Source organism: Barbatula barbatula (genome assembly GCF_947034865.1).
Source record: "Barbatula barbatula genome assembly, chromosome: 15".
Classification (NCBI taxonomy): Eukaryota; Metazoa; Chordata; class Actinopteri; order Cypriniformes; family Nemacheilidae; genus Barbatula; species Barbatula barbatula.
Window position 1 is genome coordinate 11,125,113 of NC_136778.1, and position 12,179 is coordinate 11,137,291.

The 12,179-nt window shown below is 39.5% G+C and overlaps 2 protein-coding genes across 9 annotated transcripts in view; one reads left to right on the forward strand and one right to left on the reverse strand.

Moving 5' to 3' along the window:
- Positions 1 to 42: 42 nt before the first annotated feature.
- On the forward strand, positions 43 to 4,838 carry cbr4 (carbonyl reductase 4). 2 transcript variants are annotated; one of them, XM_079475087.1, is made up of 8 exons: positions 43 to 232; positions 636 to 809; positions 1,184 to 1,368; positions 1,717 to 1,868; positions 2,520 to 2,640; positions 2,803 to 2,936; positions 3,262 to 3,396; positions 3,507 to 4,838. In XM_079475087.1, the coding sequence occupies exons 4-8, from the start codon at positions 1,724 to 1,726 to the stop codon at positions 3,683 to 3,685; spliced, it is 714 nt and encodes a 237-aa protein (XP_079331213.1). In that variant the 5' UTR covers positions 43 to 232; positions 636 to 809; positions 1,184 to 1,368; positions 1,717 to 1,723; the 3' UTR covers positions 3,686 to 4,838. The 2 variants fall into 2 exon arrangements, with proteins under 2 accessions (XP_079331213.1, XP_079331212.1); XM_079475086.1 differs by lacking the exon at positions 43 to 232 and adding an exon at positions 265 to 541.
- Positions 4,436 to 12,179, reverse strand: part of palld (palladin, cytoskeletal associated protein) — a 45,827-nt gene continuing 38,083 nt past the window's right edge. For 6 of the 7 annotated variants that reach the window (XM_079475079.1, XM_079475078.1, XM_079475080.1 and 3 more), the window contains 7 exons: positions 11,857 to 12,006; positions 11,083 to 11,171; positions 9,994 to 10,126; positions 8,433 to 8,640; positions 7,892 to 8,057; positions 7,216 to 7,349; positions 4,436 to 6,567 (listed from right to left, as the gene is read on the reverse strand). In XM_079475079.1, coding sequence (XP_079331205.1) covers positions 6,407 to 6,567; positions 7,216 to 7,349; positions 7,892 to 8,057; positions 8,433 to 8,640; positions 9,994 to 10,126; positions 11,083 to 11,171; positions 11,857 to 12,006 — 1,041 coding nt within the window. In that variant the 3' untranslated portion in view covers positions 4,436 to 6,406. The remainder of the gene's footprint in view (positions 6,568 to 7,215; positions 7,350 to 7,891; positions 8,058 to 8,432; positions 8,641 to 9,993; positions 10,127 to 11,082; positions 11,172 to 11,856; positions 12,007 to 12,179) is intronic. The other variant, XR_013787674.1, reaches the window with a different exon arrangement.

A 12,179-nucleotide genomic window follows, 5' to 3' on the forward strand; every position in this document is an offset into this window, starting at 1 on the left:
AAGAATTAAAGCGACCATATGACATCTACACACATTTCTAGAAATATTTTAAGTCACATTCAGCTCCAGATGGGTCATTCATTCAAAGTGCCATCAGGAATTATGCAACCATCTCAAGCAGAGCACCCCCTGATGAGTAAAAGGTTGATTTTACTTCCACACAGAATCCAGATGCATGCCGGGAATCACTACAGCTGCCACCTGGCATTAGAGAGAGCAGGGCACACCAAAGGTATAAAAAAAGAAGAACGTGCATTTTACAATGCAAAGCGTATGTCCAATGTTAGTAAAACAGAAGGCGGACAAATCAGGTTAGAAACTTACAAGCTCAAGACAATCGTCTACAGCAAGTCGTTACAATAGACATGCACCGCCGATAAAAGATCGTCACATAAACACAGCTAGTCAAAGTTTTATAAGCATCAGACGGATTTCTAATATCGCGGGCCCGGACACTCGCTAGCCAAACTGATGTTAATACTGTACTTAACGCGTGCTAATTTAAACTGAGGACGAATTCATCCCTGACATCCAGCGAATCGTAACTATAAACCACTTTTGAGAAAAATACTGTAATGCAACACGAAACGAACACAATTTGGCTAACAAAACGTGTTCTTACCTTCTGTATTCAGAATACAGCTCGAGCATCGGCAGCGCCAGTTCAGCTCACGTGAATATTTGTTACTCCGGGCGGTCCGAAGACGAAAGGCGGGACAAGCCGACCGAACGGAGCGACTTGATTGGTTCTCTGACGTGTTTGCTTTTCGTTAATAGGGTGGAAACAACTTCAGTCAAAACCTCAAACCGTAAGTTTGTCTGCCCGATGTTTGGTGCACATTTCCCCCTAGCAACCGTCGCCGGTTGGTACACGGTCATTGAGCCACTATCCGCTTTCATGGCCCCTAACTGAAGAGCTTTTGAACTGAAATGAAAGAGCATACGCATTCGCAAATGACGTATATTGCTATTCTGAAACGATTATCTCATTTTTACAATTTTATATTGATGAATAACCTGCTGCAAAAGTGTTTTTATGCAAATTACATTGGGGCTATAGTTAATAGGGATACTTAACGCGCCCGGATACTTTGTTTGTTTGTTGGTCTGGCTGTTTTCTTCTTCCACTGACATTATTTAATTTAAACGAAGGCATTTAACTTAATTATAACGCGAATTGCAGAGACGCCAACCTGTGCGTTTGGCTCCGCCTACTGGCTCAAGCGCACTGTGCATCTGCAGCTCAGGCAACATGGCGGCACCCGTTCTTATCAACATCAGCTTCGAATAGGGGTGGGATTGAACGACAAGCCATGTTTGAAGTGAATTAAAAAGTACTCTGGCAGTCGATGGTATTATCGAACTAAGGTGAGTTGGACATGTCGTGGTCTAAACATTGAAATCATTTGATGCTGTAATTTTGGAGCTTGGAAGGCTATTTAAGGATATTGCTATTGCTGAAATGATAGGGAAACTGCTGTCACCATTACCACAATAAACCTCCTGGAACACAGCAAGGAATATAAAGTTTACCCATTACATTGGTACTAACTAAAAACATGCGAGCATTGTACAGAAGATGGCAACAGCAAAAGCATCTTCTTAAACCCAATAAAATCCAAACCTGCCCCTTGGTTTAAGTGTATTGAAAGATTCTGCTTATAGACATGCATGTGCATATGACTCCTTTATTTATAGACCCTTTTTCTCTTGTAGGGTTGTGATGTCTGGACTTGGCGTAGTGTTTGGGGGTTCTCGTGGCATTGGGCGAGCAGTTACTCAGCTGTTAGCACAGAGGGGTCACAGGGTTGTAGTGGTGTGTAGGAATAAGGAAGCAGCACAGGCTGCTGCTGCATCTCTCCCTGGAGGTGAATGATGCATGGTTCACCCACAAATGAAAATTATGTCATTATTTATTCGCCCTTTATTCTACAGAACGCAAAAGAAGATAGTTTGTAGACGTTTGGTATCCAAACGACACTGGCAATCCCTTGACTTCCATTGTATGGACTCAAAACCATTTCTCAAAATATCTTCTTTTGTGTTCCACAGGAAAAAAGTCCTATAGCAGCATTTTGTTATTTGGGGTGAACTACAAGGGTGTTAAAAGATAAATCATTGTAGTCTTTCTGTGTAGAAACGTAAGAAATAAAGGAAAACAACATGTCTCTTTAACATCTTAAGAACATCTATAAGACATCTTCTAGTGTAAATAACTAGTTTTATAAAAATATAACAATTTCAAGGATGATTTGTGATAGTTTTAACAATTTTAAGCCTCTTTAATTATATTAAAGGCAGCTTGAGAACAGTTGGATCTACAAAACATGAGCATGAATGAAAATTGATCAATTTTATTTGATATTTCATGAGTTGAATTGCATGTCATGACGCACAATAAAAAATCTGTATGATGGCTAATCACTGCCACGATCGGATCTTTATTCTAGGTCCAAGCTTTCTGTCAAGTAGGCAGAAGTAGACAAGAATTGAAGAACCACCCCTTATTTCCATTGCAGGGGAGCACTTGGGCCTTAGTTGTGATGTATCTCAAGAAGAGGAAGTTCAGAGAACATTTGAGGTCATCGGTAAGACATGCGGCACAGTTGGATTCCTGGTTAATGCGGCTGGCATCAACAGGTTAGAGGTCACAAAGGAATGCTGAAGAATAATGTGTTGTTGTGTCGGTATAGCCTCGTTTCGAAAGATAGTTTCAAATTCTGCATACTAGCCAGTGTGAAAGGTGCTTATATTCAGTAATGCAGCTTTACTTTATTTAATGTAATGTTTTGTATGTCCTAGAGATGCATTGTTATTAAGGAGTAAATCTGAACATATGGTGTCTGTTCTGCACACCAACTTGCTGGGCTCAATGCTCACATGCAGAGCGGCTTTACGGAGCATGCTCAGCCACGGAGGAGCTATTGTCAACATGGGTAAGACATCTTTTAGCATACACCATAATGAGGAAAACGGCATCTCCTCTCCATCTGTGTTCACTTGGGCACCACTAGATGGCGCATAGCTCCAGATATCAGTTCTTACATCTCAAATGAAAATATTTGAATATTCTGAATTACTTGGTTATGTACAATAATAAATCTTAATGTATCTAATCAGATTGTAATTTACAGACACATTTGAAAGAAGAATTAGTTAGAAATATGTATTCGATTGCTTAGACTACTGTATGTATAAGCCTCACGCGGGTTTATAGAATGTTTTGTGAATACAACATGAATGTCATTGATGTATTCTCAGGCTCCTTGGTGGGTGTGAAAGGTAACGCTGGTCAGTGTGTGTACAGTGCCAGTAAAGCAGGCCTGGAGGGATTCACACGCTCCCTAGCCAAAGAAGTGGCTGCCCGTAATATACGAGTGAACTTGGTGGCTCCAGGTTGTTGTTCTCACTTGTCCTGCTTCGGTTGCCTTTTAACCAGCATGTTTCCTTTCATATTCATTTGCGAATGAATCAGTAAGGAATAAATGCTATTCTTGACTTTTCAGGATTCATCCAGACAGATATGACAGCAGGGCTGGAGAAGGAAGAATTGGTGAAGAGAATTCCACTGGGCCGGTTTGGGGAGCCAACAGAGGTTGCGCAGGCTGTCCTTTTCCTCCTGGAGTCCCCTTATATCACAGGACAGCTTGTGATAGTTGATGGAGGTCTACAGCTGGCCATGTAATGATTCCTAACATTAACCCACAGGGAGTTTTATGTATGGGATGGTCCACCTGAAAACACCACTTGTATGAAGAAGCAGTGTTGTCTGCAAGTGAGTTATAGCTGTAAGGTCTCTCTGAGGTGTGAGAGATCAGTCTCTGGCTTTAACCAATCATTTGACACTTGTGTGTGGCGAACATAAATTATCACCTGGCAGTAATACGAGGAGGAGAAATGGAGGCCATGCAACCATTTCACCTTTGCTCAATCAATGTCTTAGTACGAAACATTATCTTAACTTGTGCAAGATGTGATTGTATATAAAGAAAATAAAGGGATTTTATTGCTTCATGGATGAACTTTATTTAGCTGTTTACGTGCATGTATTTATGTGCTGGTAGTTATATTTATAGTCAGGCTTGATGTATCTGGAGTTCTGTTTCAAACAGAATTGTGTAAGACTAGTATGAGCCCAGCTGGATTAGATTAAGAAAGGTTCAGGTTATTTTTAGTTGACTGGCTTTTGGGTTTACACCCCCACATTCCGTGCTTGGAATGACAGAGGTCACAGGTCAATGCGTGGTGGATATGATTCGCTTTGTGATGTCATGGTTATATTTTATGCTTCAGTATCTTACTTTGCCGAACTCCAAAAATCAACCCAGATTCATCAAAATGTCACAATCACATTTATGTCTACAGAAACTGGTGGACCAATTGAAAGATCAAAGATTAAAATCTGGCATATTTTACATATTAAACGCAGACCACTAAAAAGCTTGTTTAACTTTATTGGGAAACGTTTTCATCAAGAGCAATTGGACTCAACCCAGACCTTATACTTTCAGAGACTTTTATTTACGTTACTATACATAACCCAAAACAGAATAAGGAAAACAGTCTGTATACAGGCACAGGTAAAATATTACAGAATAAGAGCCCCATAATATCGGTTTTGTTTATTTTGAGGATAAAACAGTGGTGTAAGAAAGGCAATATGTAATTAAAGGCTTATATGTATATATTTTATGATATTTATATATGTTTTTTAAGTGTCTGTCTGTGAGATGATTGAGATTGTAATTCAATTGAGCATTTGGTTCCTGATTGACAAAGTACAACCAATTATTTGTGAATGTGTGAATACGACAATACATACTGCTTTATTTTCCCCCAAAAAAGATCAAATGTAAATCATTAAATTATAAAAAAAATCACATTTTATGTGCATTTCTGTAATCTGGAACCTGAACACTGAGCAAAGCATCACTGTCTGTTCATTTCATGCACCGCCACCATTACAATCAGTTTTACTTAATCATACTTCTAAAAACCTTTCTTTAAGCGAGAGTTCACGCAAAAATGCAAATTCTTTCACCGTTTTCTCAACCTCGTCATTTCGAAACCTAAAGAAGATATTTCGAAAATTGTTAACTGGCCCCCGTTCACTTGCATTGGTTTTGTGTCCATACAAAAGAAGTGAAAGGGGGCCATTACTGTCCGGTTACTAACGTTCTTCAAAAATCGTCTTTTGTGTTTTAAGTAAGAAAGTCATAAAGGTTTGCAATGGCACGAGGGTGAGTAAACGATGACAGGATTTTAATTTTTGGGTGAATTATCACTTTAATCCACAACTTAGCCCTTCTCCACTCTACAGCCCACAAACACGCACAAGCCCATCCTGCATCCTGCACTTCCATCATCCTCATTTCCATAGAAACACAACAAACATCTGCATTTATCCAAACCTGTCATTCGGTTAAAACTCTCTGCAATTTTGCCACTTACGTTAATGACATGTCAGCTTCCTCTTAATCGCTGCTAAAAAACGAACAAAAGACGGGGTGGGAAAAAAACATTAAGGCCCGGCCTTGTGCAACATCTCTGGACTTGTGTTGAGATCCAGACACAGCAGATCTATGGCGGTGTACATCTGTGGATGACTGAAATAAGGCTGATTACTATAATTAAGGATTTCTTTGTCATTTTAAAACCCTGAAGCTCCAGGGACGATCAGGTCCGTGCAGCTTAAGGTGTGTTCTTGTACTCAGCTTTACCTTCAAAATCCCCTCCTCCCCAAAAGTCCTACCTCCTGTGCTGGATGGAAAACCCCTTCTCCAGCATTTCATAAATATATCTAATCTAAAGCATAATAACTAAATACATTAAAAAAGTGTTACATGTTGGCACCGTAGTGACATGCAGCGCTAGATGCTATTAATCTTATTTTTTTGTCTTTTTAATATAATTAACATTAGGCACTTGTGAAAATCAAGAGATGACTCAACAAGATGATCATCGGCTTACTACCTCCTTCCTCAAAGCATGTGCTGGTGTGTGTGTGCGCTTGTATTAGTGTCTGATAGCAGGTATGTCAATATTAAGTGCGCCAGCGAACCAATACATCTGTTTACAAGCAGGACATGACCTCACTTAACCCCCCGCGTCACTTCCTCTTAAAAAAACAAAGCATAGTATAGTAAATGCTCTTTTCTCCTCTCTTTCTCAGATGGAGAACTGATGTTAAATATCACACACCAAAATCTCTGGGATGCCGAGCAGCTTCCTCCCTCCCCTTCACAAAGACTGAAGGGCTTTTAGAGTCATCCACTTTCCTCCTTCAATCCAACCTCATTAAGAAAACAGCAAGAGGTTCATGTCGGGAAATTGGTGGGGATTATTAAGTACACTTGATATTGGCAATGAATTTAAGGGATCAGGGTTCAAAGGTCAGTGCTAGTGTCTACAGGTCATCGCTCTCCACCAGGGTGCCAGGAGGAAGAGAATTGGAATCAGGGAAGAAGGCAGCCTTCACGTCCAGACCTCGTTCTGTGAGAGCGGCGTAGCGGCTTGTTGATGGACGCACCTTCTTGGGCTTTGGAGTGTGAGTCTGCTGCCACTGGGCTGAAAAAAGGAAACATAATGGATGTAGTGCCCCATAGTACTGTTTTAGGACCCTGCTTTGTTTATATTTGAGTTATAGGTTTACAATTAGATTACATGATATGCAACTATCATGCACATTTAAACATGTACCTCCTATCTGTTTGTGTCAAGGCATCGATTAAGTATTGATACAAAAAAAAACATTGGTTTGAGCCAACCCAAAGTTCCATTTTGTTTCAGACTGGTAGCACTTAACTTTAGTCATGGTATGACTGATTATACCATTCAGCATAAAACTACACCCATTCCGTTTTTAAAAAACACTTTCATATAGTTCACAGTACACAGACTGCCAGGCCAGTGTTTGTTTAACCTTAGGTAAAGCATCTGTATTGTTAAACATGTTGTGGACGGCAAACACACAACACTGGCTGACAGGACTGCTATGGAAACGTTACTGGGCGGAGGAAGGGAGTATGCTTTTATTGGACAGATTAAATACGGATTTGTTCTTTGTCTGAAGTACCTTATGCAAGTGCATGACAAGTTGATCAGATAAACCACTTAAAACTACTTCGTTTCCAATTTGGAACGTTACCAATCATAACCCGTTATCCCAGATATACTGTACCTGGCGTCGTTGCCTGCATGCTTTGTTATACTCACTATGAACGTCGAGACGTGCTGTACTGGAGATGATGCCAGCTTCATTCTTAGCTGAAACCGTGTACCACCCTGCGTCTTCCTTTAGGGCAGGCTGGATGATCATACAGAGGTACCCGAAGTTGTCCTGGTGCATGCTGGGAAATCCAATGCAAGACGCATTAGAATGAGCAAGTTTTATGCCTTTTTAAGAGATCGGTGGCATTTAAGAGAAACAACATGTTGTATATTCATACTCCATAAACATATCACTTTAATTTGAATCTAGATTAATAAACCGCGTTCACAAACAAAGTTATTGCACATTTTACAGCTTGTGACTAACTGCTCTCGCCTCTCTGAGGTGGCATAGATGGTAGCGCCTACGGTAGAGTTACAGTGCATGTTTCTTTTATAAGGCCTGTCGTCACTCTTTGTGTATAAACACACAGTAACAGCTTAAAATCGGCTTCGCTTCAGCAGCCATATATAGATGAACAGTGCACATGAAGTAAGGGAGTGGAATATTGTGTTCAAAACTAAATCCTCTCAATAACATTTAAAGGTTAACTATTTAATAGGAAAGTTTAACTGATCAGTGGTTGTAGTTTTCATGTCATCTGTTTATGGATAAGAGGAACATAAACAGGTTGATTGGTGAACGACTGTAGGAGAGCTGTGATTGGCGGAGGTCTTATACCTTATTCTGTCCGTGTTGTGAGTAAAAGACTCGTTCTCTTTCTTCCAGAATATCTGTGGGAACGGCACTCCAGACACACGACACTCCAAACGGACGGGGTGACCCTCAGCCACGCTTGTGTTTTGGAGTTTCTCAATGAAGCATGGGGCTTTATGCATCTCTTTGGCTAAGATGAAAATGTAAATACAATAAATATATGAAAATTAGGGCTGTCAAACGATTAATCGCGATGAATAGCATCCAGAATAAAAGTTTGTGTCCACATAATATATGTCTGTGTACTTTGCACATTATTTTTGTATTTATAAACACATAATAGAAAATATTTACATGCATTTATTTATACTTATCAATAATTTAAATGATACATTTTTATATATTTCTTATATATATACATGTATGTGCATGTTATTTTAAACATTAAATTAGTACGCACAGTACACAGACATTATGTAACACAAACTTTTATTCTGGATGCGATTTATCATTACTGTTTGAATGCCGTGACCAGAAGATGATGGTTATGTACATGCTTACATACCTGCAACAATGAGCTCTAGGTTAAAAGAGTTCTGTCCAGCCCTGTTGCTGGCAATGCACGTGTACACGCCGGCATCTCTGCTAGTGACGGGCTCGATGACCAATGAGTGAACTCCGTTCTCCCTCACCAGCATCTTGTGGGATGAGTCTGGACGTATGGGCTGGCTATTCAGCTGCCAGATAAGGTCAGGGGTCGGCAACCCGCTTACCTAAAGAACAATAAATGTCAACCGTATGCTTTCAGTATGGAAAACATAACTCCATGTGATTCGAATTTAATGTAATGCATTAAGTATTTTATCCCAGTGTAATGTGTACTGGACTGTTTGGTAGGTATCTACTATGCATGCGGTTCTCATGAGAAATGGGTCTGCGCACAATGCCCGGGCTCTGTTTTCACCATCTCTCACATTCCTGAGAAACACAACACCTGCCACACCCTGAGGTGTGCCAGCACCAGACCACCAGTTAACGTGTCTGTGTGCTCACGCTTGTTTACGCAAGGGACCGAGATGGGTGGATTCAGATGTTTACAATGCTTGTTTATCTGTTCGTGTTTGTTGTGCTGTTCCTGAGAACGTTCCCGTCTGTGAGCTCTCTGTTCGAGTGCTATTCCCCCGGGGTGCGAATATTCCCTGTGTGATGCTTAAAACGTCCATCACATCAATCGCTACAGCCAACTTGAGTGCATTTGTGACTTTCATAGAAACTAAAAAAAATTTCCCATAATGACTTTGTAAGTGAAAAAGCAGATTAACTGAAAAAGGAACAAAACGTTTTAATTTTATTCTTTGACCTTGCGAACAACTAGGGACGTATATTGCTTGGAAAGTATAAAAAGCCTGAAAGCCAGTGGAAATAAATCTGATTTATAAATACCTCTGACATTAAGGGCTTAGTGTATGTGAGAGTCACTGATCTTTTTTAAGCATGTGAATCCTTCTATACCACAGTATAAGGTTTTATTGTGACAGCTCAATGTTTCAATTATTATAGCCTAGACATGAACAGCCGAAAGACAAATAATGTCTGAAGTGAATGCAATGTGATTCAATTAAAGAAATATAAGATGGAAACTTCTGAGAAAAATAAACTAAATAACATAAGAGAGAAAAAATAGATAATTCCTGCTTTTCACTAAAGGTAATTTAGTATTTCTCTTAATGCTGCAGTTCAGATTCAATCATTTGGTGCTAGAATTTCTAAATGTTTTCTATGTGTCTGGTTTGTAGCGATCTGTTGTTTTTTTCCAATAAAAACAACTGTCAAAAACTTGTGTGTTGAACAAAATGTTGCTTATGCGTCAGTTGTTATTGTGTCTGCGTGTAACTTCCATTGTAAAATCATAACTGTCAACACATTTGTTTTGTCACTGATTTTAAAGGGCATCCCACAGATTTAGTCATTACAGCTCGACTTGTATGTAGAACTTTCTTTTCAAGTTCAGGTTCATATTTGTTTAGGTTATGTCACATTGATAAAATATGTGCTGAGCTCCAGTGTGTGAAAAGCTTTGAGGTCTTATGGCTGATATCAGAACTGCTGTGGACAGAGCTGGTCACCTTGCAGTCCATGCGACAGAGTTTGCCCTCCTGCACAATAAGGTCACCAGGGGCCTGCAGGAAGTGAGGGCGAAAGTGACGTTCCTGAATGTTCTCGTTCTCATCACCACTGTCTCTGGACCTTGAGCGAGGTCTGGGAGAAAGAAAATGACACCGTTTACACCTGATATTGCCATGCATGTACCAAACAGATAAAAACAACTTTGTACATCAGTTTATTTCTATATTTAAAGGGTTAGATTGCAAAAACTCTGTTTTCATTTCAATTTTGATTAATTTAATGATTTGATCAAGACAACGCAACTGCAGTTAGATTGAGATTATTTGGAATGTACAATAAAAATTTACATTTTTAAAGAGTTCTGTGTTTGCAAATGAACCCTTCATTTAGATATGTGATCAAATAACACGAAATGTAATGTTAGCATGTTGTATACACTGGTTTAAACACAGCAATAATTAACTTTACAGTTTAAGTAATTTCGTTATATCTATAAGTGCTAGCAGAAAATTCATCATACCAAATTTTAAAATGATTAGCATTCAGTGCGAAAAATGTAGTTTCCCAAAAAACTCATTTTTAACAATGAGAATAGAATCAATCTTAGACGAGGCTCAGATTACTTTTGTGCGTAGGGAATTTTAAACATACGTCATGAATAATAGGCATGTACATTGTGCGGTACCTTCAGACACTATTGACTCTGTCAATCAAATACGTAAAGAACTCAAAGGGCAGAAAGGCCCAATATAATATAACATCTTATCAGGAGGAAACCCCACCCATGAAAGCCATTCCCAAACACACATTCTCTACTCTTCACAAAAGACTTTGTTAAATGGTCTTTACATCACTGTTCAAAACATACAGGTGTCTTTTACACAGGACACGCCCTCTTTTACTGCTAATCCCATAAATCAACTCAAGTCATTGGCGGTTGACAATGATCTACATTAAATTCAACGGGTCTGGGAACAGATTATAGTGTTTTCCTCGAAATCACAGTGATTAAGGTTAAACCTGATCTTGGACCTGTCGAGACCAGAATAAAGCTCTTGCTTTGTAAAGAAGCGGCGATGCCTGCTTACCTGCGAATGTGTCCAGGTGTGGAGCGCTGACTTCTTCCTCGTTGGTTTACAGCTTGGACCATCATTCTGCCAGTACAGCTAACTCTCCCCTAAGCAGAAAAAAACACGTTTTATTTCATTCTGTAAAAAATAAATAAACAGAAACATACAAGTAAAAAAGAAGAGATAAACAAAGAATAGAAATCAGACCGCAGTGTTTAGATCTGTTCACATGCCATCTATTGAATTCAATAAAAGCAAGCTTTTTTGAGGAATGAGCGGAGCGCATGATGTATATGCTTTTTAATCTTCTGTTAATTTAACAATGCCGTTTCGCAGCATTTTTTGTTTTGATCTTTTCTGTTTATCCGCAACCAGCTTCACCAATATTACTGTACAAACATTTGTCACGCCAAGAAGGCATTTTAAAACTAAAACAGAGAGGGAGAGAGAATAAGAGGCCTGTGACCACATAAACTTGCGTGACTACGTGACCTCCTTGTTTGTCATTGCGAGTTTGTGATTGATTGCTCATTTAGACTGTTTGATTCATTGAACGGATCTGGAACATTTCAGAATCTGTTTGTGCGAGTGGACCGACTGCTGATGTTTATCCGTCTGAATCACACAACACGGGTCAAGACAACTAGCCATTTAATTGTGTTTGTGCGTTTGTGTGAAAGGGTGATGACAAACTAAGTCAATAAAATGAAACACTAATATGCTTCATTCTCTATCACAATAATAAACGTTCTAACTAGGATACATTTAAAGTGTTGTGCTTTTGTGTCTCACCGCTGGGTTGCTGGCCATAATAGTGTAGTTTCCATCATCATCTAGTGAGGCAGCGGCCGTGTGCAGGAGGCATGTGCCATCCGGCTCGCGGCTGATACGGTAATGCTCACTGCGCTTCGATATCTGCTTTCCATCCTTAAACCAGTATACCTGCAAACACACACAGGTATAATAGATGCAATGACGCAACATGTTTTTCACCCCGACGCCTTTGCTTTTTCCTTCTGTCTTCCTCTTTGTTCGTGATATTACAAAGAATTCTGTCATCACAGTCATTCGAGTGAAAAAGTCAGATTATATATAGCAGGAATCTCATAGCAGTG